The sequence below is a fragment of the Calonectris borealis genome, chromosome 5 (genome assembly GCF_964195595.1).
Source record: "Calonectris borealis chromosome 5, bCalBor7.hap1.2, whole genome shotgun sequence".
In the NCBI taxonomy this organism is placed as follows: Eukaryota; Metazoa; Chordata; class Aves; order Procellariiformes; family Procellariidae; genus Calonectris; species Calonectris borealis.
Window position 1 is genome coordinate 33,806,065 of NC_134316.1, and position 26,966 is coordinate 33,833,030.

Here is a 26,966-nt window from a genome sequence, read left to right on the forward strand (position 1 = left end):
TAATTCAGAAACAAATCACCGTGAAGGAATACCAATGGCTATCCAATTATCTTGAGACAACAATACAGACATCTTCAACAGCAATAATCTCTTAGTCTCTTTACAGGACAAATGCAGCAGTAGGAAGAGCAACAGCTCTTCATAAAGAGGAATATCTGTATTTTAATCTATGAACTAAAAATGAACACTAGTTCATTGAGGGAAATTACGTGTGGTATCTTGTCTTGATACCTTCAGACTATTTTTATATTATCCTAAAAGAAAGAGCACCTCCCTTCAACCACTGAACTCAACTCCACCTGACAATGCACTTCAGCAAGAATACCAGACCAGGAGTACTTGAAATTTTGAGATCACCTGAAGGGGGGTATTTGCAGAACTGGATTGTCAACGGTCACTTTAATATTGTATCCAGGAAAGCTAGCTTTTAAGTGATCAATGGACAGGAAAGTGTCATTAAAATCCAGAGTTGCAATCTGATTTGGCATTTTTGAATAGTGTGCACTACTTGGGTCTCCATATCCGAGAATGATGTCATGCAGCCAGTCAGGGACCACACAATCTGTGTTCATCAAATTCCTAATAGTCTCCAGAACAGCCTGCAAATTAGAAAAATAGATAAAGTATGATTGGAGAGATTGACTTTTTACCAAGAAAGTGACATACTGAAGACTAATCAAGTCTATTCTAAGATGCTAGCATGTAACAGTCTTTAATCAATAGGTGTTTGGTTAGATTGAGTCAATATACATGGTGTATATATGCAAACACCAGTGTCAAACCATATAATTCTTAAACTATCCTGTTAGTAAAGAGGACCTTAATCATCAGTAATGTTTTCATTCCAGAACACTCAGAGGAAAAAAAAAAAAAAGGCATAGTTCAAAATAACCTATAAACAAAATAAAGTGTCTGCTATGGCCCTAGCTTATCGTCCTAGTTTAACAATGAGCGAACAATTCATATGTTGTCAATAGCTACACATATTTCTGCTTGAGGTTCTTCTCCAGGATTTTCACAAGGTCATGCTTTTTGTACCAAAAAAATGCATTAAAACTTCTGTGTGGTCATAGTCCTGGCACACATTTGGTTTCTATGTACAATCTTGGAGTGCACCTTCCTTGCTTCTCAACCCTTTCTTTCCCCACTTAAATTCAGTAATCCAACAAGACAACTGATGACTCCACAGAGTCCCCAACATGTTTCCACATACATATTCTTCTAAAAAATTTCAGCTTTGTGGATACTGATTGAGCTATCAATTTCTGGAAGCAGCAAATGGTAAGCCTTATGTCAGGCTTTTTGAAGACTACAGACACAGGGCATTTTAAAACAATTACTCTTTACTTTGACCAGCACAAAAAACATATTTAGTGTAATGCACAACTGTATGGCAAATGGATGCCTCAGCCTAAAACCTAGCTGCAGTTCTTTTTAGAAATCTAATAAATTCAACACCGTCGTGAAGCTTAAGGTTTCTCCTTCAACCCTGTAAGTTTCATCCCTGCAGCCAGCTAAAGCTTCCTTCCAAAAGCTTGCTCTTCACCCCCAAATTAATTTCTCTAATCATCTGTGGTTATGCCAGTATTTTCTCCCCTTTCCCCCTCCCATGAAAACACCAATGCTCCAGACCCTGGCCTTACACAGACGGTATGCACTTTAACTAACAGGTAGCTGAACTTTAGTCTTCCTGTCAAAGGGCTACTTCAGTGGCAAGTCTTCAACAACCACCTTACTTGAAACTTGGCATTAGGACATCATGCATCTGCTCTTCAGCAGAAGAAACACAGGATATGAAACCTGCGCTGATTTCCAGATCCTCCAACTTACCATGCCACCAAACATGGACACAAATGGATGGCAAACATAGCGCATCAGCAGTCCGCACCAGGATAGAATACAGACCTTCCAAATGCCGATCTTGTGAAGAATAGTCAGCCAAAACCAAGTAAGAAATTTTATTCTGATAATTTTCATTTGCATATCCAGCTCCAAAGGGTAGAATTCTCTGCCCTTTTCCTGCTTGTGTTGTACCATTCAAGGAATCAAAGTAATGCGGTCATCATTCCTGCTTAAACAGTCAACCTCTATAAAGGTTCTGATTCTTCCCCTCTACTCAGCATGGATGAGATTGTATCTGGAGCGCTGTGTCCAATGCTGGGCTTCTCAGGACAAGAGACACAGACGTACTGGAATGAGTCCAGCAAAGGGCCACTAAGATGATTTAGGGATGGGAGAATCTGCTACATGAGAGACAGAGAGCTGGGATTGTTTAGCCTCAAGAAGAGAAGGCTCAAGGGGTGGTGGAGAATTTTATCAGTTTGTATAAAAAAAAATAATGGGAGGGAGTAAGGACAATGGAACCAGGCTCCTCTCAGTAGTGCCCTGAGAAAGGACAAGAGGCAACGGATACAAATTGAGATACAGGAAATTCCACTTAAATATATGAAAAAGTTTTTACCGTACAGGTAATTGAACATTGGAACAGGTTGTGCAGACAGGTCATGCAGTCTCCATCACTGGAGATATCCAATTCCAACTGTACAACGTCACAAGATCTTGAGCAACCTGCTCTAGCTGACTCTGCTTTAAGCCGGGCTTGGACTAGATCATCTTGGACTAGAGGTCCCTCCAACCTCAATCATGGATTGTTCCTTCCAATCTCAACCATGTTGTGGATTCTGTGATAGCTCTGTAAAGTTATTAACTCAAAGGCAACTTAGCACTATAAAATTTAAGACTAATGTTAAGTTATATGTTCCATCCTTTCCTTATCTAAAAAGTTTGCTTGATTGTATAAAAGCAGAATGGCTCCTACTGTTTCAAATTTAATTCGCATACTGAGGAAACATGTCATAGCAGCTCTGTCCTTGTACAGGACCCTCTGTATAGTCAAATTCCTAGCTGTTGGACGAAGTGAACGTGCATGGGATAATACAGCTGGCATTAAATATCACTGTGACAGAAAATATACTCTCAGCTCAGCCCCATTTTATAATAAAGGGGATCGCTCAAAGAATCTTACGTGATGCCTACAAACCACACCAGAAATTTTCTCTCCCTTTGGCTCTCCAAGGCAGGTAGCATATTTTTTCTTGCTCTTGGTCTTATGAACATTTTAGTATGTGACCTGCAGGACCAGAGAGGTCCTGCACTTAACTTCTGAAGCCTGCATGTCCTGCAATTACTTCAGAGGCCCAAGATATACTGATGGATGAGTCCCATATTAACTAAGAATATTTATATTTTTGTTGCAAATATAAAACAAGTGTTTCTGGCTTAAATGTATATCAAGCATAGCATAATACATTTGTGCTAAGAAAAGCAGAAATAAATCGGAAAACGTAGCTTCTTCAGGTGGTATTTCTAAATCTAGATGATTGATTTCTCAGAGGAAAGTTTAAGAAACATGTCCCTAACAGCTAGCATGCTGGTTTTACGTCACAAAAACTTTGCTTCAGCTTTTCAAAAGTAACTTCTATACATGTAAAAATAGTAAGATTAGTTCCTGTAAGAACTAACACTGCTGACCAATTGTAGTGACGTAGTGGCATCACCTCCAGCAAACACATTGTATTTGCACTTCCACTGCTGTCTCATCTGCTTAATTTACTAAGACTGCACAAGCGTTCTCTTGCCTTCCCTCCTACAAGCTCAGCTTAAAACTTCAAGCTGCCTTCTATCTGCTCCATACACTATCAACACTAATCACAGCGATACCTTGTTTTCTTTTATCCAGCCAAAGTTAGAAAGGTTTGCAGATGACATGGAATGCTTGCACCCAAACTGGTAGCAATGTGATAAATCTGGAAGTATCTTAGATTATCTTGACGAATGTATGAGACTTAAATAAAAACCAGAATGGTTTGCCTGTAAATTAGCTGCAAGTACACAGCATAAATTTGAAAGCTACACTCACATCTAACAGCAATTCTGAGCAAACTTAAGTATTCACTGCAGCACTTTCCTTCTAACTACACAAAAATGCATACATATGCAAATAAAACACAAGTCTATAGTGCCGGCACACCAACAGGCTTTGGCAGAGAGCACTTGTGCTTATAATGCAAAATGAACCTGCCACAGACACACAACATTAACAATCAGTTCTGGGTTTTTTTTTTTTATGTAGAGTTATAAAGGACTCTCTATGAAGTACTTTCAGTATACCAATCCAGAGCTGGATGGCATCAGAATGCTCTGTGCAGACCACAAGCTACTGTTTCACACCAGAGGCATCTTTCCAGATACAGAAAAGAAAAAGATGAAGTATTCCTGCCTCCCTCTTTAACCACCTGCACAGAACTTGCTGTAGAATACTCTAAAATGAAAATCACTTCAATTATGCAACGCATGATTTTAAGGCACCAAAAGAAAGACAGTTTTTCGTTCATGTTGCATTTTCATAATGGAAAACTCAAGGAACGTTAAAGATTCAAAGTTCTAAATGATCTAACAGCAAAGAAACTGAGCATGCATACAAGAAATATTTTCAGGTATACAAAATTATGCACCCTCACAGCAAAAAAAGCCAACAGCATCTTGTCTGCATTAGGAAGTTGCCAGCAGGTCGAGGGAGGTGCTCCTTCCTCTCTGCTCAGCACTGTTGAGGCTGAATCATAGAATCATAGCATAGTTTGGGTTGGAAGGGACCTTTAAAGGTCATCTAGTTCAACCCCCGCTGCAATGAACAGAGACATCTTCAACTCGATCAGGTTGCTCAGAGTCCCGTCCAACCTGACCTTGAATGTTTCCAGGGATGGGGCATCTACCACCTCTCTGGGCAACCTGTTCCAGAGTTTCACCACTCTCATCACAAAAATTTTCTTCCTTATATCTAGTCTGAATCTACCCTCTTTTAGTTTAAACCTGTTCTGTCACAACAGGCCCTACTAAAAACTCTGTCCCCATCTTTCTTGTAAGTCCCCTTTAAGTATTGAAAGGCTGCAGTAAGGTCTCCCCAGAGCCTTCTCTTCTCCAGGCTGAACAACCCCAACTCTCTCAGCCTTTCCTCACAGGAGAGGTGTTCCATCCCTCTGATCATTTTTGTGGCCCTCCTCTGGACCCATTCCAACAGGTCCATGTCTGTCTTGTACTGAGGACTCCAGAGCTGGATGCAGTACTCCAGGTGGGGTCTCACCAGAGCAGAGTAGAGGGGCAGAATCACCTCCCTCGACCTGCTGGCCACGCTTCTTTTGATGCGGCCCAGGATACGGTTGGCCTTCTGGGCTGCGAGCACACGTTGCTGGCTCATGTTCAGTTTTTCATCCACCAGTACCCCCAAGTCCTTCTCGGCAGGGCTGCTCTCAATCCCTTCATCCCCCAGCCTGTATTGATACCGGGAGTTGCCCTGACCCAGGTGCAGGACCTTGCACTTGGCCATGTTGAACCTCATGAGGTTCACATGGGCCCACTTCTCAAGCTTGTCCAGGTCCCTCTGGATGGCAACCTGTCCCTGAATCTGGAGCACTGTGTTCGTTTCTGGGCTCCTCAGCAAAAAAAGAGACATGGAGTTATTGGAGCAGGGCCACAAAGATGATTAAGGGAGTGGAGCATCTTTCACATTAGGAGAGGTCAAGAGACCTGGGACTATTCAGCCTGGAAAAGAGACAGCTCAGGGGGTCTCATATCAAAGTGATAAATATCTGATAGGAGGAAGTGAAGATGAGGGAGCCAGACGCTTCTCAGTAGTGTCCAGTGACAGGACAAGAGACAATGGGCACAAATTAGATTCCATCTGAACAAAAGAAAACACTTTTTTTACTGTGAGGACAATTCAGCACTAAAGAGGTTGCCCAGAGTTTTGTATTCTTAGTTCTTGGAGATATTAAAAACCCAACTATATATGGTGCTGGACAGTCTACTACAGGTGACCCTGCTTGACCAGGGGCTTGGACTAGATAATCTCCAGAGTTGCCTTGCAACCTAAATGGTTCTATAATTCTGTAATTATACCACTTGATGAAAAAAGTTTACTATGGGCAACACAGACCAGTTGGTCAAAGTTAAATTTATGTCAACTCCCAGTTCTAGAAACTCAAATATACATTTCAATTTTGCTGGAAAACTTTCCTCTTCTTGCTTTAACAGAGGGTAAGGAAAGCTAAGTTACTGATAAGCTTCCTGAAAAACAACATTTGCTGAATTTATATGCAAAACAACTAAAGTTGTGTGTATAATTTTAATTTTACTTATAGGCAATATACAGTATTATAATGCATTAGCAATAGGTTTATTTTGAACTCTGACCAAATTCCTTGAAGGCTCTCTTGACAATGAATACCCAAGGAAGTAAAATGCCAAAGAATCATGCACTGCAACTGTGTGAAAACTGTTAGGGTACGAAAAAAAGCACCATTCAATTTACAAAGTTCCAGTTAACATACAATCTCTAAGGACTATCAAATATATCAGTGCTAAAAATCTCATCTGATACCCTCCAAAGCCCAGTAAAAAACTGATCCAGTGATGCTCCCAAAAGCTAACAGGTTTCTCTGATTTTCACCTTTTGACTAGTTACTCTTCCTTTTCCTATAGTCCACTATTACATCAGGTAACAAAAATGTTCCACATACTCCCTTGACCCAAAAGGCCAAATATAACTCGTCTGTAGGCTACCCGTTAAAAGACTGAAATCATAAACTGATGTTTTATTATATACTCAAATGAAGTAGGAGTGTTCTGATTTTCAGTTACTTCAACACTTAGCTGCAGGGGGAAGTTATCACCAGCTGACATGCTCTAACTTCCTGAAGTGATCCAACGCCATCTAAAAAGCCTAACTACATGTATCTAAAACGAACATGTCTCAGTACTGCTGGCATATTCAGACAAACTCTTATCCTAAGAGTCAATGAGCAGTACCTTACCTTGAAATTGTTTTCTTTTGGTTTTCTTCTCATTATTATATTAAATGTCTCATAAACATCTTCTGCTCCATTTTGGATTGTATTGGTCATGTCTTGTTGATACTGGTTTGGGTCCAGAAATACTCTGTATGTTCTGCAATCCCCTTTAAGTCTTGGTTTGGGTTCAGGTCCTGCCCGAAATGAAACAGTAAGATTAGAATTTCAAGTAGTGCTAAAAGCAGATTATCATTCAAATAAATGATCCATAACCACTCCTGAAATGAAATTTAGTCAAATTCATATGATGAAACTAATTTCTGCATGGCATTACAAACATTCTTATTTCATGCTTTCATCGCATTTCTAATAGAGGTTTTGAATATAAGCTATTTTATTCCTAAAACCAAAATGTACTGGATTTATTTAATTAATCTAATTACATCAGATTTTACCAGAGGAAACTAGTTAACCTTTCTCAGGCTACTTATGGAATTGGTTTGTTTTTTCCGGTAGGTAATGAATTCAAACAGCATTGCTTAAAAGAGAAGCAAGTCAATGATTATGCTGTTAATAGGGGGAAAAAAAGGAGGAAAGAAAAAAAAAAAAATCTTTCAAACAAGTTTTGGTATACCATACCTTCTTCAATAACACGTCCTTTCTCATCCAACATGCCCTGGATTTCACAACCTCTGACATACACCAGGCCAGTTTGCTCAACAAAAGGTCGTCGTCGGTCAAACTTGGTGCCATAAGGTTGCGTGGGACGTACCGTAACCAAAAAGCAGACATCATGTTTACGCAGACCTGATTCCGAAAAGGAATGTTTAGTGATCTGATTGAATGCCATTCTCCTTTTCCGTTCCTTAATATATATACAATAGAATACACAAAAATTTCTTTTAAATAAAACCCCACCTGTTTAGAGAATAATGTGTTCTGTTTCAAACCATGCTTTTAACTTAGAGGATACAGAAACATAGGATATTGTCATCTTTTCCACTATTCTGCACACTAATATCTGCTAGGACTTCAGATATGAAAAGAAGAAATTGACTGCTTTTTTCATGACAACAAACTTATTTATTTCAAGATTATTCTTACCTCAGTAATCTTGCTTAGTTACACAACCTAGATATTTTCAGTCTTATCTCCAAAGTAGTGTGTCATTAACCTCTTACTCTCATTACTTTCTTCTAGACTAACCTCCAATATTTTTTTTAATAACAATTTAAGTGCATAGAACTGGGCACAAAATCCTAAACAAAGTTACTTTAGTTATCTACTTAATAGGGTAAAAGGTCATTTAAGCAACTTACTTGTTTTCCATGCTACATTCCAGTTTATAAATCCTGACATGATTTGGTTGAGTGTTTTCCTTTTTCCCTCAGCAGTAACATATTGTTGTGGAGTCACATTTGCTTTAGAGCAATGATGACCTCAGACTCTTTTCATTCTGCAGAGCTACTGCCCAACAAGTTATTCCCCCAACATGCATCTGTGCAGTGACTTGTTCTTGCTTAAGTTTAGTATCTTAATATTCATCCCTGTTGAATTACACCCTGCTGTTAAAATGCAGTTTCTCCAATTCACTGATGTAATTTTGAACACTAATCCTTTTCTCCAGTATACCTACAGACCCTCACAGATCTAAGACACCTTCAAAATTTAGTAAACGCATGCTGAATTTTTCATACGAGACAAATAATTTCTCATTACTCACCAGGTATTATCCAACCTAAAGCAGTTTCATGAAGACTCTGTTATGTCAGGCAATGATTTATTAACTCTTCACCTCAGTTTTGATTAAGTTAAAGCATTACTGCTTTTGAAATCAGAGGCTGTTCTAGTATTTAAAAAGCTACATGCACCATTATATAGCTACCTTCAGTATAGTGAAGTCTGCTGTCATCCTCCTAGCTTTTCTACTTTAATAGAAATCTACATTCCCAAACTTGTATCTGCTAATTTATCACACGATCCAGCCTTAGCATTTGTGCTACGTGACCCGTAATCACACTATGCAGCTCCAGCACATTTAACAGGTTTCTCTAACAAAAGAGAAGGGAGTGACATTTACTGATAATCCAAGTACAAGTACATGTTTCTATGCCACTTGCCAACATGGTCAACTAAAGTTCAATTCCCCAGGCAAAAGAAGTGTTGCCTGTGGATACTTATAAGAAACAGTATTTGGTACAGTCAGCGCTTCCTAACAACGTTCAAATATACTGAAAACTACTAAAATGCACTAGTTTGAATTAAATCAAAACCTGGCCTCTCCACGTGTATATGAGACAGATATCACATTCCCCACTACTTTTCCCATATGACATTATTAGCATGCTTATTAATTTAAAAGTTACTTTTCCACATTCCCTGTAAAGGGCAGAATTTTACAGTTACAAACTGAATGACATCAGTCTAAAACAGTAAACATTCTGCTCTCAATGGTCATGTAAATACTTTAATAATTTCAGTCTTCATTTTAGGAAAGTATAAACTTCTTAGACTTGGAATTTGAATAACTGACTTTAAACAGTGTATTAAGATTAGCAAACCTGTATCTCAGATAAAAAACCCCTTCTTACAAATAAGATTACATCAAAGTGTATTTTGATGAGCACTTATTTTGAGCACCTTATTTCAAAGTATGTAAGTACCTTCCCATTCATCTTTGATGTTATCTCGGACATTCAAATTAATTGTAACATCCGCTCGTACTCGCATGGGCCAGTTTTCACCAATATTGGGCTTTGCCACCTCCACCACTGTGAAAGAGACAATGGGTTGTGCCATCCTAGCCCATCCACCAAACACCACACCTCCATATTCCGATAACCTAAAAAAAACCCAGCAACAAAAAAACCCCAAATACCAAAGTTTTGTTAGTCATTATCTGATAACAGATTCAGTTCTTTTTTTAAGCTGTGAAACAATTTACCTTACAGTCAGCTCTAAGCAGAAGTCTTAATTTTACATGCTACTGAAGTAGATTCACATAATCCTGCATTTTAGAACTGAAGCATAACATGAACTGACTTACTTTTATATTTCAAAAAACAAAGGCAATTTATGCTGGCATTATAAAAAAAAACGCCAAGACTCAGAGAGAGAAGAAAAAGGGAAGATAACAAAAAGCAACTACTGAGTGTAAGAGCTATCACACCGAATGACCCCTTGAAATCTAAAGAGGATCAAAATGTGGCAGATGGCAAATTCAAGAATACTCAGTAACACCTCTCATAAACCAGAAGAGTTGGTGGTAAAGTTTCCAGATTTTGTAATGTCAGCCAAGGCTTAGCACTTTTGGAAAACTAACTCATCCGTCTTAACATAACAAAGGTTGGTTGTTAGCATCCAACATACTGTCTGAACACATCTACAGGGATACGCATCAACACACCCTTAAAAAATCATCCCACAGGATGGCAACACCTTATAGAAGAAGTTAGTATAAAACATAGTACCTATGTAATTATTTAAAATACATTTGTTACTATACATTTTGTATATACATAATATCAATTATTCATTCTCAAATGCACTTTGATTACAACTGAAGTTGAACTGTGGTTTGCATCAGTTAATAAATATTACCATGGTTTCATCCTACTGACACTATCTTCAATGTCCTGTCTGATCTCATAGGTAGACTCTAAGCGGAAGAGATTGAAGTTCCTCAGCAGGTAGTCATGAAGAGTCAGAAACTGTAGGTTCAATTTGGGAAGTGCAAGGCAGCCTAAAGGGGTAAAGGTGGAAGGGAAGAGGTATTTGATGGATAAACAAAAAGAAGATTAATTAATATATTGGTTCTACGAATTCATATATATATACACACGTTATTCTATAACTGCCATAGCTGTTATCCTGGGAGATTCTGAGAACTACTCCTTTTATAAATATACATCACTAAGAAGTACACATTTTTCTCCCTCCTTCCCCCAAATTTTCAGGTTTCCTCTAAATGAACCTGCACAAGATTAAAGGAATTTTCATCCTTCTGGCAGTAATACAGTGAACTATTTAAATTCTGAATCCTTCCCTGTATTCAGACCTCAACAAAATTGATTTTACAAAAATCAAATGCAGGGCAAAGTAATGGTACTTTGGGAATTCAACAATTAAGCCACCATTAAATGATGAAAGAGGCTCCTTAACTAATTTTTTTTTTAAAAAAAAAAAGCATTACCCAACAATTCCCCAATTTCAATCCTTTACATTTGCTAGAAGCCACAAAAACCATTAATGTAGAAAGAAGTTTTAAGCCAAGAAATCAAAATTTAATACACAACTTTCTTCAAAAGTTTCTGTTGCTGATTATAGACTTATTTTTTTTTAACGAGAATGAAAAACATGGGAAGATTAGATCTAGCTAAACAAGGAGTATTAAAACTCCTAGACAGTCCTAAAGCTTGCATAGCTTAGGGTAGTCTTAGATGCAAATTTTCCATAATAAAAATTCTTGTATGTTACTCATTTAACATTACTGGACTAACGCTCCAGTTTAACACCTATGCTTAAGACCTGTGAAAGCATCAGGCTTTTCTAACTTGCAGTATTATCCTTGAAACCTTTCACTGGTATATGTAATACATATTGGCTTCCACATGCACTGAGATACAATGGCAACGAAGAAAGGCAACAGAACACAGTAATTTCTATTCTGGAAAGCCTCAGTGATAAAGTGATAAAACACTTTAACACATTTCCCAACACCAAGTAATAATCCCTGCTCTGTAAAGCTAGTTATATGCACAAAGGACAGAGCCTGAAGCAACACCTCTTTAAGGGTGCACAGCATTTATCAGACAGATATTCTTCTTCCCTCTTTTTTTTTTAAAAGAAAATAGAAACAATGCTCCTATCTTTCTTGGGCTAAATTACTCTTACTTAAGTTTTAGACCAAAAGAATGTAGCTACTTTTAAGAGCACAAAAAAAAAAAAAAAAAGACCACAAAAACAAAACTGTCTTGTTTGAAATCAGGGCTGGAGAACACAGGAAGATTAAAAAGAGAAAGTGTAAACTGAAACTAAGAGAAGCAAAATAGAAAAATACTTTTAACAGTCTGGCAGCAACAGAAATGCTTCATGACAGTTCTATCAATACACGGATAATAATAGCAAAAGAGTTCACCACAGAAGGAGGAAATGTTTCCACTAGCAACCACTGTTACTTGCCAACATTACATTTCACCATTAATAAAATTTCTTTAATGCGTTATTAAAAATTCACAAAACAGCACAGAAACAGGTGTGATGAGCTGCTCTTTCTCCCCACCCACCCTCCCCCAGCAATAACACATACATTGTGATCAATATATTTGGCTAATAAAACACAAAATACACACACAGTGCATGCACAAGTTGAGTCCTGCAAAGTCAGCCTTCCAATACAGTCAATAAAGCTACCTTGACTTTTATTTAAGAGCCTGAATGTTCCAGAGCATTAGAACAACCTATGTTGTTCACTGAAATAAAAAATAAAATTTTAAAAAATCTTGGGTTTTATATTAATTTCCTAGAAATTACAGCAATCACCCTGTTTTGGGTTTTTTTGGGGGGGAGGGGGCGGTGGTGTGTGTGCTTTGTTTTGTCTTGGGGGGGGTGTGTGTGTCTTTTTTTGTTGTTTTGTTGGGGTATTTTTAAAGAACAAATCCCATCATGAGACCTATTTTTCAGAAGAATCTGAATCAGCTTTCAACTACTTGCAACATACTAAACACAAGTACTTTATCTCTTCTTGGGCAGATCTCTAGATGGCATTTGTATCATATCTGTTTGGAAAAAGATCCTTTGTTGCCTATAACCCTGCAGTCAAATTTCAAAAATCTCTTTCTTCTCATTAATACTTGCTGACAGAGAATTTATCCCAAAAAACTAATTTATGCTAAGCAGCTGAACTTAAGGCTTATACCTACACAAAGAAACTCTGAATCAAAATTACATGGAGGAGGGTACAGGATACTCACTTCTTAAACCAGAAACATACTTTATACTAGACTTTGAAGATATATGCTGTTATTTGGAATTTCCATGTTCCAAATTAAAATTTTCACATTCCTAATAAAGATTCTCATGATCTACATTGAAATTTTCAGCAAGAGATTTTAAAAAGCACAAGTTTTTTAAAGCAGCTAGACAAAAATACATGTTGTTTACCGCAAAGCTTAAAATTATGTAGTTCCTTGTTTGCAATACCTGCAGTTTGCTTCTCTGATCATGACCACATCGAGCAACAACACTAAGTTCTGAATTTAGAGTGCATACACTACTTTTCACTTCTACCTTGAAATCAAAGAGTAAGATAATTAGTGTTAATTTCCTCCCATCACCACCCTTTTTTTTTTTTCCTTTTTAAAAAGGCTTTCTTGAACATACTTAAGAGCAAAGCACAGACAACAGCTTTTCTGCTGCATGTTTACAACCTGTTTCATCTTACAGTAACTACCTGTGCTACAGCTGGGTGTGTAACACATCTGTTTCCCAGATTAGAAGCAAATAAATATCTTCATGTAAACACAAGCCTTTGGATTTTTCTTTAAATCCACTATAAATTTGCTATCAATTTTATCTCAGAGTTCCTGATGCACAACTCAAAAAAAGCTGACCTTACTCTAAGATACCGGAAGATGCCAAAGTACTGCATATAAGTTCCAAAGACAGAACGAACATATACATCAGAACTGCTTTTTTTACAGCATTTCCTGTCTTGTTCAGCATTTACTGAACTACTAATCATACCTTCTCCAGAATAATATTCAGTGGGCACAATATTTTCATCCCAAATAATCTTCTCTGTGGGATAAAGAGGCATCTGGTTGAGTTGCTGGATTTGAGATATTCGTCGCTCATGACGGGAAACCTAAAGAAAGGATGCATTTTAAATCAAAAAGGGACAATAAAGCTATCTTTGAAACACACACGTTAATCCATAAGACTGCTGGTGGTCACCTGCCATTTCCTCTCTTTTAATAAGTTTTGGTTTGGTTTGTTTTTTTAATTAAATATAACTAAATGCACACAGTGACATCAAAAGATGAACAAACACATAGTCCAACTATTGGTCATAGCACTAGAGTCAAACAATCATTTGGCTACTCAGCTGACCAAAAATGGCACAAGAGAACTGAAAATATTCAGCCAAGGCTTAGCAGAGAATCAACTTCAAATGAAATTTATTTTGCTCTCCATTAAACATATGGTAAATAGCTAACTAACACTGCTCATTCAGCAACAGCTAGTCTTAATTCCCTCTTTGGGAGGAAAAAGAAAAAATCCATCCAATACTACAATAAGTCATCTGAACAAATATCTCTCCCTGGCATCCATAAGCATCATATTATCACCATCTAAACCTTAAGAAACTACGTGAACGACTTTTAAAGAAATCAACAACCACAAAATAAGCCTATGAAAAAGATTTAAAAAAACAGCCATCCCATTCTAACACTGATATCAGATTAGAAGCCTACAGTAATATTGTTATACACTGCATATCCAAAAAAACCATTATGTGCCTCAAACGGTATTTCAAATGGGCTTGAGTAACCAAAGAGGTACTGAATGTCTAGATCTACTTTAGCAGACCTTTTGTTTTTAAAGGGGACAAACAGGTTACTACAAAAAGAGCAACAACTTTTCCAGAAGAACTCAACTGTTGCCGAGACCCTGCTTATTGATCTTTACAATTACACCAAACACACACATACTAGTGTCTCAGGGAAATTACATTTATAAATAAACATTTTCAAATACTTAATCTATATGGTTTTAAACCCCACCTCAGTACGCAGTTTGCTGCTACAACACTGCTGTGGTTCACAGGTGGTTCAGCAAAAGGTCCTGCACGGCTACTTTACTACAGTGTAGCTGCTAGATTTAGCTATGTCTTGAGCTTGCAAAGGAAAAAGGCAAGCGATACGAGTTCTGTTTTTACCAGCAACTCCAGCAGAAACTCCTTCCCGCAGCGGGAGTCCTCCCCGGCGGGGAGGGGCGGCAGCAGGCAGAGGTATGACGCCACCTGGTGGAGGACGTTCGAGCTGCACAGCAGAGGGAAAAACGGGAGCTTGCGTCACTTGGACCGAAACCTGAGGGAGCGCACCTACCATAGCTGTTTCTTGCTTAAAAAAACATTTCCAACTGTGAATTTCATCAGAGACCAACAATTACAGATCAGTATTCTAAGCGAAGTTTGAGATATTTAAAATATTTATTTTTGGAATTGTTACAAAGTGCTCTAGAAGACCTCCATGGGTGGAGTGTGTTCAGCCACAGGTGTAAGCTGAACCAGTCATCCGCAATAAACAGAGCAAGGTGTGAATATTCTTTACTGTTTCAAGGCATGTACCTGAAAACAGAACCAAACAACAGAGCACACATTGCCTTTGTCAAAATACAGACTGTAATCCTCTTAATCACAGCGTTTACAATACAGTACAGTTAATGCATACACGGTATACTTTTATGATTTCTGTTGTAGTTTCTGTACAGAGCAGAGTAAAAAAACCTAAATCAAGAAAGTTAGAGGTTAACTACTGTAAGTTAATTACTGCTACAATGAATTTAAGCAGTTAGCTATTTTCCAGAAAACTACTACTTTCTCACGTTCGTTAGAAAAAAAGAAAATAAAGATATTTTTCTTATACTGGAATTCTCGTACTTCACTACTAGTGGATGCAAACTCTCCCTGTCTCTCTATTTCAGCAGATGTAAAGGCATCATGCCAAGTCAGAAAGACCTGAGAAGGCACATGAGAAGTCAGAAAGAAAAAGGGCTAGAAATTTGTTAAATTAAAACATACTGAGAACAAAGAATTTCAATTTCATGTTAAATTTCATTTTGATAACTTACCTAAGGGGTCCAAATAACTTCACCAGTGAATCACGAGTATCTACTGCAGCTACATTTGAGAGTGCAAAGTCGTATAACTCTGGGAAATGTGCAAATGCTGCTCTCTACAAAAGACCCATGCCCAAAAACTGAATGTAAGCATATTAATGAAACAATTTAGTATCAATCTAAATATTTATAAAAAAGCATAGCTTCTTCTCAGTATCTTTTTTATACACCCCCCTATCAGCATTTGTTCTGTCATTAAAATAAACATAAAGGGGCAGACATGTAGCCTTGCAGACAACTAAGAAAAACAAGGAACAAGTTTAATTTAACCATGCTTCCTTGAATTTTTTTGTTAAAACTGATGGGAAAAATTCTGAAAAGTGTAACTATCTTTGTATGATTATAAATAATGTGAATTTTTATTTTGTCTCTTATTTACAAGGGACCACTATGGCTACTATATGCATGTACTGATCTTGAAGAAATGGTGCCACCTACTGCATAATCATAAGTTAAGTTCCTACAGCACTTAATTTTCCCTTCTGAATAGATTTAATGGGAGCAGTTCATCTCGACAATATCAAATCAAAAGTGGTGCTGTTTTGCTAGAGCGTATTATTTAGTCAAGTCACATAACATAACATTGAAGCATTAGTGTCTTCGATATAGTATAGAAAGTCAAGTTAAAACTCAATAGGAGTAACTCAATAGGAAAAATAAAGGGTATGCTTTGGGAAATTACTTAATGCCTATTCCAGATACAAATTAGACTACACCAACAAAACAGAATCCTTTCCCGCCTATAAGCACTTCACCGTCTGCCTACCTGTAAAGAAGTAATTCTGTCATAGTGAATTGTTGTCATCTCATTCTCTGTCAAAGCATTTCCAGTCTGATCATTGATTTCAAAGCCAGTGTAGAATTTAAGCATATCTAAAAGCTGAGACATCATCCATATAAATTAGTGGGTTAACAGTAAGAGACACCCTACCACAAACAAAAACACAATTTAAGAGGACAAATCTGGGCACCATGCACAAACAAGAGCTCCTCAAAATTCTTGAAGAAATGGACTAAGGAGTGGTATCTAAATTTTATACTTGGCTGATGCACAAAATAATTTTGTTTAGGTACCTCATCTACAAGCCAGAGAAATTACAGCACAGCCCACAACTAATGCAGTTTTTTTTTCTTTACATAGTAGGACTTGAAACTGAAACTAATTCTACTAAGGTGACCAGAGAAACTGAACAAACGCTAGAGATGGGTGACAGCAAGCAGCAGGAAAAGCAGCTGAGATGCATGAAAGGGGAGAGATCTTCAGATCCTGCCATAAAAAACAATATACTGTTTATGACTGAGTAAACTGAAGGACAGTAGTGAAAAACAGCTGCACTGTAGAACAGTTTCAGGTCAAAACGAAGCACAGAAGAATGCACTCTTCTGCTATACATGGGGTAAAGCATGTCAGAAGCTGCACTGTTTTCTAAGTTGTACTTTTAAGAACTGTTCAAAAACAGAGCCAGAAATTAAGAGCAGTCACGCACATTGGTACAGGTAAGAAAGAACTACTGTCTGAAGATTTAAATAAGCATGTAGTTTGCACCCATCAGAAAAAAATGTCTTAACAAAAAAATAAAAACAAACCAATTGCAGTATTCAGAGCCACATCAGAATGAAAAAGTTATTTTCAACAACTTTGTATCTCACCTGGCAGAAGAGATGACCCTCCTTCTCTCTTTTAGCAAGACTGGACAGGTAACAGTGAACAACAAGATGGGAGTCATCCAACACCGTATTAAACCAGCGCCGTGTGGGAAGCAAAGCCTGTGGTAAACAACCTCACATTAGTACAAGCAATTCTTCAAAATGTAAGAAATCCTGGTTTCTCATAGTTTTCCATTTCAAGAAGGCATATCAAGATAGATTGCTGCACAGTTATTTACATATCTAATACCCTAACAAAGGTTCTCAGGCCGGTCAGCCTGACCTCGGTGCCGAGGAAGATCATGGAGCGGTTCGTTTTGAGGGCGCTCACGAGCCATGTCCGGGACAACCAGGGGATCAGGCCCAGCCAGCACGGGTTCATGGAAGGCAGGTCCTGCTTGACCAACCTGATTTTCTTCTATGAGCAGGTGACCCGCCTGGTGGATGAGGGAAAGGCAGTGGATGTGGTCTACCTGGACTTCAGTAAAGCCTTTGACACTGTCTCCCACAGCATTCTCCTAGAGAAACTGGCGGCTCACGGCCTAGACAGGTGCACTCTTCGCTGAGTAAAAACCTGGCTGGACGGCCGAGCCCAGAGAGTTATGGTCAACGGAGTTAAATCCAGTTGGCGGCCAGTCACGAGCGGTGTTCCCCAGGGCTCAGTGTTGGGGCCAGTCTTGTTCAATATCTTTATCAACGATCTGGATGAGGGGGTCGAGTGCTCCCTCAGTCAGTTTGCAGACGACACCAAGTTGGGTGGGAGCGCTGATCTGCTGGAGGGTAGGAAGGCTCTGCAGAGGGACCTGGACAGGCTGGATCGATGGGCCGAGGCCAACTGTATGAGATTCAACAAGGCCAAGTGCCGGGTCCTGCACTTCGGCCACAACAACCCCAGGCAACGCTACAGGCTTGGGGAAGAGTGGCTGGAAAGCTGCCCAGAGGAAAAGGACCTGGGGGTGCTGGTTGACAGCCGGCTGAACATGAGCCGGCAGTGTGCCCAGGTGGCCAAGAAGGCCAACGGCATCCTGGCCTGTATCAGAAATAGTGTGGCCATCAGGAGTAGGGAGGTGATCGTGCCCCTGTACTCAGCACTGGTGAGGCTGCACTTCGAATGCTGTGTTCAGTTTTGGGCCCCTCACTACAAGAAGGACATGGAGGTGCTGGAGCGTGTCCAGAGGAGGGCAATGAAGCTGGTGAAGGGCCTGGAGCACAAGCCTTATGAGGAGTGGCTGAGGGACCTGGGACTGTTTAGCCTGGAGAAAAGGAGGCTGAGGGGAGACCTCATCGCGCTCTACAACTACCTGAAAGGAGGTTGTAGCGAGGTGGGTGTTGGTCTCTTCTCCCAAGTAACAGGCGATAGGACGAGAGGAAATGGCCTCAAGTTGCGCCAAGGGAGGTTTAGACTGGACATAAGGAGAAATTTCTTTACTGAAAGAGTGGTCAGGCCTTGGAACAGGCTGCCCAGGGAAGCGGTTGAGTCACCATCCCTGGAAGTATTTAAAAGACGTGTAGATGAGGCCCTTAGGGACATGGTGTAGTGGGCATGGTGTGTTGGGTTGATGGCTGGACTCGATGATCTTAGAGGTCTTTTCCAACCTTAATGATTCTATGATTAAACCAGCATTTATGTATGCCAAGACACTGGTTTTATACAGCTATGAACACAGCGTTTTATAGGACTGGGAGCACAGCACAAACTTGCCATTAGTGAGATTGCATCCTGCCAGTAATAAAAGTAAATTAAATAAAGCAATTGTTCTATTAGTACTGTCTATATGATGATTGTGTGCTACAAAAGATACGTTAAACTGCTGCAACATTGTTTTAAATGTTTGTTTTCTATACTCATGTCATTAATTTTAAACTTGTCTTTCTCAAGACTGCAAACTGTGTTTCTTCTAAATATAGTATGGTATCTTCTATTCTTTGTAAGATTCTCAAATTAGGTCTAAGAATTTTTCAAATCTTAATTAAAAACCTGTAAAAGCTTTTTGTAAACAGAACAGAGATCATTTCTTCTCAATGTAAATAGCTTAAGCTGCTATTTGTAGCAACTGTTCAACAGCACACAGCAGTACACCTCAACAATTCAAGAGAAAAATGAGTTGTTCTCAATGGAATCTACAGACTGAATTTAGAAAGCCAAAAAGTATCAACGTGGTGTTTAGAACTAAGATGAAGAAAAGAAAAGAATCTGTAGTAGAAAATGCACAATTGCCCTGCACAGTAATTACAAAAAACCAAACTCGGAAAACCGTAAGAACTTTCCATGGAGTCATTCCTTTCAAATGATCAAATCACCAAGTCTTGATGGCAGTCTATATACTGTAATATGAAACAAAGACTCTGAAAAAGGCCTTTACATAGGTAAAAAGAGCCCATTAACACAGTACATGCTACTGGGGCAAAAAGACTTGGATTTACAGCTAATTTCTCATTTGCTTGTTCCAGTCATTTAAACAGGCTTCATAAACTGTCTGAATTCTAACCTTCCTGTAATACCTAGCAAGAACCAACATTAAATGTACCACCTCTAAGCATTCTGGCTAACAGCCAGACTTAAGTTTAACTTCAAATACATATTTTCTCTTATGAAAGTATATAATATTCCATAAGACAACAAGCTCTAATTTAAAGAATTCATTCTATTGCAACTCCAAGCACAGGCTACTTAAGTGATTTAGCAGAGGACAGTTAGCCTGTATGAGTTCAAGATCAAGCCGTTTGAAAGTTCCCTATGCTTACTGTTTCAGAAAACTGTCATATTCTTCTAAATCTGAAGTTATTTTAATTACTAGTCATGTAAGAAATTGTAAATTCATGTCTTTTATTTTTAATTCTAGTACTGTAAAGCTTAAAATTGTCCCACTTTTTCAGCACCTGCTGAAAAATTTCATAAAACCTTGCTTGGCCTCCTATTATTCTGTAACAAATCTAGATTACCAGACCTGTTACTTCTAAATAACGAATTCTAGTCAAATAGAAATAGTTTGCATTTCAGAACTACTGATGCTTTCTGGGATTATACCCTGCAACACAGAAGATACTTTAAGTGACCTATTATGCACTGGGAAGAGTACTTCTGGGTTATTCCTAGCGGATTAGTGTTGTCACACATTTTCATCAATTGCCAAAATTATTACCACTACTCCAATTAACAGTCATCTTCACTGAGCAATTTAGAATCCTAGCTTTCTCTAACAGTTCATCTCATTTATAAACATTACGAATCAGTTCCCAACGTGGATGCACTTCTACAAACTCAGATTGTTGTAGTTTAAGCCGGCAGGCAGCTGAACACCACAGAGCCATTTGCTCACTCCCCCTCAGTGGCATGGAGGAGAGAATCAAAAAAAAAAAAAAAAGGAAAAGGTAAAACTCGTGGGTTGAGATAAACACAATTTAATAGGACAGAAAAGAAAGGGAAAACAGTAATAATAATGATAAAAGAATATACAAAACAAGTGATGCACAACGCAATTGCTCACCACCTGCTGACCGATGCCCAGCCAGTTCCTGAGCAGGGGACCCCCGGCCAGCTTTTTCCCTAGTTTATATACTGAGCATGACATCATATAGTATGGAATACCCCTTTGGTCAGTTGGGGTCAGCTGTCCTGGCTGTGTCGCCTCCCAGCTTCTTGTGCACCCCCAGCCTACCCGCTGGTGGAGTGGTGTGAGCAGCAGAAAAGGCCTTGACTCTGTGTAAGCACTGCTCAGCAATAACAAAGACATCCCTGTGTCATCAACATTATTCTCATCCTAAATCCAAAACACAGCACTATACCAGCTACTAGAAAGAAAATTAACTCTATCCCAGCCAAAACCAGGACACAGATGGAAAACCACCATTAAGCAACCAAATGCACAACTGTGACATAACCACCTGCTAACTGGAATAAGGCTGTAATGACTTTAGGTATTTAAAACCTAGAAAAGTACACCTCCGAACAGGTTGAAACAATTTAATAGCTTACCTCAAGATCTAGCATGAGTTCAATGAATCTCTCACAATAATGAACTTTGTCCATAGAAATAGGACCTAGATAGAAAAAAATAATTTTTTTGCAGTTGATCCACACCACAATATATTTGTACTTGAACTATACTTTAAAAATGTAATAAATGCTACTAATATACCAGTATTAGCTTTTAACAAGATTAAAAAGTTAACTAGCATATTCTTCTCTTTTTCTGAAACAATCCTTTCTTTCATTGCAAACTAGAAAATTTTTGGATATAAGAAAGTAATGGAACCAGAGATTCAGGAGTGATTTTATCCACTCTGAAAAAAACAATCAATGTGACATACAAAAATGCACACTTCCACAAGATACCAATGGCCCGCTAAGCCTCTTAAGAACTTTTAACTCCGGGTACTCAAAAATACCTATTTAAAAGCTGCCACCAAGGTGTGTGCTAAAGGCCTTGACAATATTCAAAGGTACTCAGTGGTGACTACTAAGGAGGCTTTAGAATCATGTCAAAACACAACACTAAGCCTGCTTTAATGCTTTTAATATCTACTTCCTAAAGCCTCCAAAGAACTGTTAATGTAAATCTTCCTAAAACAGGTCTTGCATAACTGGGAAAACACAAGGGATAAGTATCCTTCCTGAGGAAGCCACAATACACAGCATTTCCCCTTAGAGCTCAGTTAAGAGCTGAAGTTTGCTAGGAGTTTAAGAGCAAAAGCAGAACTCTGGGAAGTGATTTCACCCAAATTGTGCTGTACTTAGAGCATAATAAGCCTTTTTTGTCAAAAGGCTAACACCTTCCTATACAAACACTTTTCCTTTCTAAATCAGGCAAGCATATAATTTTGCTTGTCACAATGACTTATAAATCAAGAGCAGTCAAATCTTACAGAATTTCACTTCACTTAGGGTTTTGTTCTTACCATAAATCGACAATACTGACAGAACAGAGCCTTACGATATGCATTTATACCACCTGTTTAACAAGGCATCTAAGTACGTATAAAATGCTTTAATGCTGAAAGAAGGCTGTAAGCACACACTAAAGAGTATCAGTACCCAGAAATATTTTTTTATGAAGTCCATACTGAACAGAAGGAGAAGAGGTTTAAAGTAGCTTTCTGCTATTTCGTTTTTAAAACATATAGAGATTTGAATACTAATTTTGACATGAAATCCATGCAGACAGGCCGGGATTTCACTAAAACCCCATCCAGATAAGGTCTCCAACCTCAGGTTAGTATCCTAAGGAGTATTTGCTTCAGCAACAGAAAAGAATTTAAGACAGATTACCAGATAACAAAGTAACATAAGAACCACCGTTACCTGAGACAGGTATTGATTTTAGCACAGAAATGAATTTCTGAATGAGCTGTGAAAGAAATCTTCTCTCCCGATATGCTCTAAAATCAGACATATGACAAAAGCATTAGTATTCCTTAAACACAAACTACAAGTGTCTTTCACTAACACGAAGTCAGATGCTCCAAAATTTATATAATGGTAGCAGGTTGCTTTGAAACACACCTAAACTGTTTAGATGATAACTTTTCTCTCTGCACCCAGGAAAACAGATTAGCAGAGTCTACTTTTTTAGGCACAGAACTGATTAATAACCCATGCTTCTACTGAGTCAAAGAGGACTTTTGGACATACTTCTGTATGTCACCACCTACACCTTACCACATTGCAACACAAAGTATTGGAACATTTAACTTTGGTGAGATACACACAAATTTATTCAAATACTTGCATAAGCTATTTGCTTAAGAGCTAAGTATTTGCTAAAGGTCATGAAAAAATACAAGTAGCTACATGAATATTCTCTTATGGCCTCCATCCTATAGCTCTAAGATTTGGTATCACAAATTCTCTGATTAAATAAAATACTAGAGTTCTATAACAGTATTTTGCATAAAGACTACTGGAAAACAAAACAGTTTCCAGGAGACCACATATGATCAATCCTTATTTGCCATCTTCACAGTTTTTTAAAAAAACACATTTTTTTACTGAAACAATTTATTTTAGCTGAAACACAATGAATGCATTAAGGGCTTTGGATTTAACAGGAAAAAAGGTTTCTGTAACATACTGCATTCTTGCCTCCTCATCCATTTTCTCATCATTTTTCTTAATTAGATTCCAGAATTTTCTTAGTTTTGGTGTCTTTTTCAGCTCTTGTTCCAGCCGTTTCTGAAATGTTAACATGTTATTCAGTCACCAAGAATCCTTGTTTTCATGAGAAATAAAAATACAATCCAGTCTTCTTATTAGAAAAGAAAAAATATATAATAAACTGAAATAAACAGCTGTCCCAGACTAATCTTAATAAGTATCACTGTAAAACAAGAATGTAATACTGCTAGAGAGTCTAGCCATGGCTAGACGTCAGCTCCATTCCCCCATCGCTGTGACCTTGCAGGCCTTGTCTACAAATTATAGCTTGAAGAAGCTATAAGCAACAAAGCTTAATTTTTTGAAAAATTAATTTGAAAAATAATTAATTAATAATTACAATTACATGGAAATTTGCAACAAACAATAAAGAGAATTTTACCAAGCACACAAAAATATAATTCCATAGCAATGTAGGCAGCTTTAAATATTAGACTTCCATAACAGTATTCCATAAAAATTCACTTTACAGGACTTGGATAACACCCAGAAGATTGCTTTGCCAGTTTACAGTGTTATGCTTACAGGTTGTAGAGCCATCCACATTGGTAAGGAAATGAGCTGCTGCACCTGACCTCTGATCAAATCCACTTCCTGTTAGAGAAGTTAGAGACAGAAAATGTTTTTTTAAAATTCTTATTTTTTCTGATGTGCCTGTCTTACAAAATACATCAATGTACATTACCATCTGATAAAAATATATATATTTTTGTATTAGATTCATAATTTCCCAACAGGAAACCGCACAGTAACACAGCCCTACCCAGTAACACTTAAAACTGTTGATGACTTACGCATTTTAGGTTCTTTTCATGGATTCTGTCAGTTCTTAATACTTCAGCAGGGGCCCCATCCATGTAAGTATTTTTAGCATAGAAACTGATGAGAACAGATTTTCCTTCTTCAGTCATTTTTCGCTCTTGAACTTGAACTTGCGCTTTCTCTATTTGTTTTTACTCTATTCTTTCTCTCCTGAAGCCCTTCATTTATCAAATTTTTCCCACTTCATCTACCTCTTCCCATTATCTGAAATAACTAATTTTGTCTATAATTCATGTAACTTCAACTGTTGCTTCAAATGTTCTCTCTCCAACTCTGTCTGTGATCTGGACCCACAAAGTTTTCTTTCTTTCCTAAACTACTGAAAAACTTCCATTAACATCTTAAATATGTCTTCACAAACAAATACTCCATTCTTAGCATTCTAAAACTTCACACTTCAGTGCTCCTTACTTAAAACACTACTGTGACTGTCCTGTTCTGCATTTCACAAAGTGCAGCTTCTAATGGCAATATGCTTTTACAAGCACTTTTTTACTGGCTTCCATATCATGTTATACGAGAAACATGCTCTGGCAAGCAGGATTCCGTACAGTCACTATCAAACCCTCCTTTACAATGAAGATCCGTTGTAGCGTGGCCACTACAGAAAAATACTACCTCAATAAACTATACACATAAGGTTCAGGATGATTACTGGCTCCCATAATCATTCCTAACTCCAAAATCAAATCATACACTTTCTAAATTGTTTTGTCTGCGAGACAAGATTTTGTTCTTTACTTGTGCAGACCCTGATTTTGACTGATACACCCTGTGTGCAATTTAAGTAAAGAAAAAGCCCACTAGCAACAGAGGTAACAGAGTACTGTTTTATATAACAGGTAATTGTAAATTATTCTCCACACTTGCTAATTAGGATCTATAACTGTGTTTTTACTACAGATCGAGAACACAACTTGGTCCAATGCTTTCTTAAAACTAACTCAAGAGAAATGCAGAGAGAAATATTATCTAAACCTGGTTTCAAAGGTAAAAAAATTACTATCTTTCTCAATAGTTAATGGAAATAATTTTGTGCAATTTCCCAGCCAAGCTAAGAAGAGCACAGTAGTAAGTAATCTGCTTTTAAGTGTAGAGCACCTTTTCAAATATAAATACATATTTTTTAAGTACCATTTTAAATATAAGTCTTAATATAGGCCTTTAAATTGCAGTAAGTGCCAATACTCCAATTTTGAGTCTTTTTAATGACCTTGTGTCACAGAAAAGCAAGCGTGATGAGAGAGATAAAGCAAGAATCAAAAAGAGGGGTAAAAGCCCTCTGGTACCATCTTCTTCCTTAAATGGGAATTTTGCTTCATCTGTCTCATAAGAAGGAATTGCTCAAACTACACTCCTGTTAACACAGAACAGCATAAACACACTGGAAGTATGTTACTTTTAACATACCAAACTATTGAAGCAGTGGTCAAGGAAAAGCAGCAGGACCGTCTGTTCATGCAGAGAGTATTCACTGTCATTTTCAACCAGCGATGCTTCCAATATGCATTTGAAAAAGAAGGGAAAGTGTTCTGGCTTTCTTTTGAATGTCTAGGAATAGAAGAGGAAGTTGGTTTTGAGTCAGGTTGATACTAATCATTTCAATCTTCATTCACATAACATAGCTTAAGTTCTCTAAATCCATTTAGATCTCTAAAACGAAGGATTAGTTTTTCTCTTTTTCATTTATTCTGACCAGGCAGCACAAACAAAACAGAGTAACGATATCCTCCTGACTAGGGATGCTCACACTATGGGAGTGCTCTTAGTGGGACTACTGCCTTCTGCGTGGTCTAACACAGGTGATACATAGGACAAACTGAACAAAAAGCACAAGTGGGGTGATTGTGCTGTGGGAATGCTCAACTGGCAATTGCACCGAATTCCTGTAAAATGACACAGGTTAGAAGAGAATTGGTAGATTTTGAAGAAAACTATGGCAGCTGTTTAGTGATCTGCAAAAAGTGAGCAGGTAAAAACCACCAGAGATTAATTACAGTTGTGGAACTCCCATTCAGCTATCTCAGCCTGAAAACTATAAACTGAATAATCGTGGAGATAAAACAGTTTCTTTACAAGGGCAGCCACCTAACAAATAAAGATTTAATTAAACTGCTTGGAAACTAACATGCACCTGTCATCTTGCTTCTAGTACCTATGCCAGAACAAAAAAGGCACAGACATCATACGCGCAAGATATTAATCCCTTGTGCTTTGCCAGCACCAAAGTAATGGCACTATTATTGGAGTAAGTGTGCTTCTGAAATAATGGTTGTACAGAATTTCTAACTAGGCGGATGTTGTTGAGATGGCCTGTGAGAACTGGACTCTTTGTAGAAACACTAAATTATTTCTGAATTTATTATTACAAAAAACAGTACACATAGAAGCAGAATAAGAGATTATCTTAGTAAAAAATTTCATGCAAGAAAGCTACAAAACCATATTCACAGGTTTTAAGCAAGACACTATTGGATAAATGTTAGACTTCCAGTGGTGCCTTCTCATATCCACAGACATAAAAATCCTTTTTTCTTTCAATATTAGAGGAAGAACTTCTGTGCAAATCCCAGACTTCCTGTCAAGTGCCAAAAAAG

General features: G+C 37.9%; 1 protein-coding gene across 5 annotated transcripts in view; it reads right to left on the bottom strand.

The window, feature by feature from the left end:
• The window catches only part of AQR (aquarius intron-binding spliceosomal factor), a 60,441-nt gene that overhangs the window by 27,539 nt on the left and 5,936 nt on the right, over positions 1-26,966 (bottom strand). For 3 of the 5 annotated variants that reach the window (XM_075151752.1, XM_075151754.1, XM_075151755.1), the window contains exons 6-21: positions 25,780-25,920; positions 24,073-24,141; positions 23,465-23,565; positions 22,696-22,772; positions 21,370-21,434; positions 17,397-17,513; positions 16,513-16,626; positions 15,699-15,802; positions 14,785-14,887; positions 13,590-13,710; positions 10,446-10,587; positions 9,509-9,687; positions 7,485-7,652; positions 6,870-7,039; positions 1,831-1,920; positions 358-599 (exon numbers count right to left, since the gene is read on the bottom strand). In XM_075151752.1, coding sequence (XP_075007853.1) covers positions 358-599; positions 1,831-1,920; positions 6,870-7,039; positions 7,485-7,652; positions 9,509-9,687; positions 10,446-10,587; positions 13,590-13,710; positions 14,785-14,887; positions 15,699-15,802; positions 16,513-16,626; positions 17,397-17,513; positions 21,370-21,434; positions 22,696-22,772; positions 23,465-23,565; positions 24,073-24,141; positions 25,780-25,920 — 2,003 coding nt within the window. The remainder of the gene's footprint in view (positions 1-357; positions 600-1,830; positions 1,921-6,869; positions 7,040-7,484; positions 7,653-9,508; positions 9,688-10,445; positions 10,588-13,589; positions 13,711-14,784; positions 14,888-15,698; positions 15,803-16,512; positions 16,627-17,396; positions 17,514-21,369; positions 21,435-22,695; positions 22,773-23,464; positions 23,566-24,072; positions 24,142-25,779; positions 25,921-26,966) is intronic. The other 2 variants (XR_012673898.1, XM_075151753.1) reach the window with 1 other exon arrangement.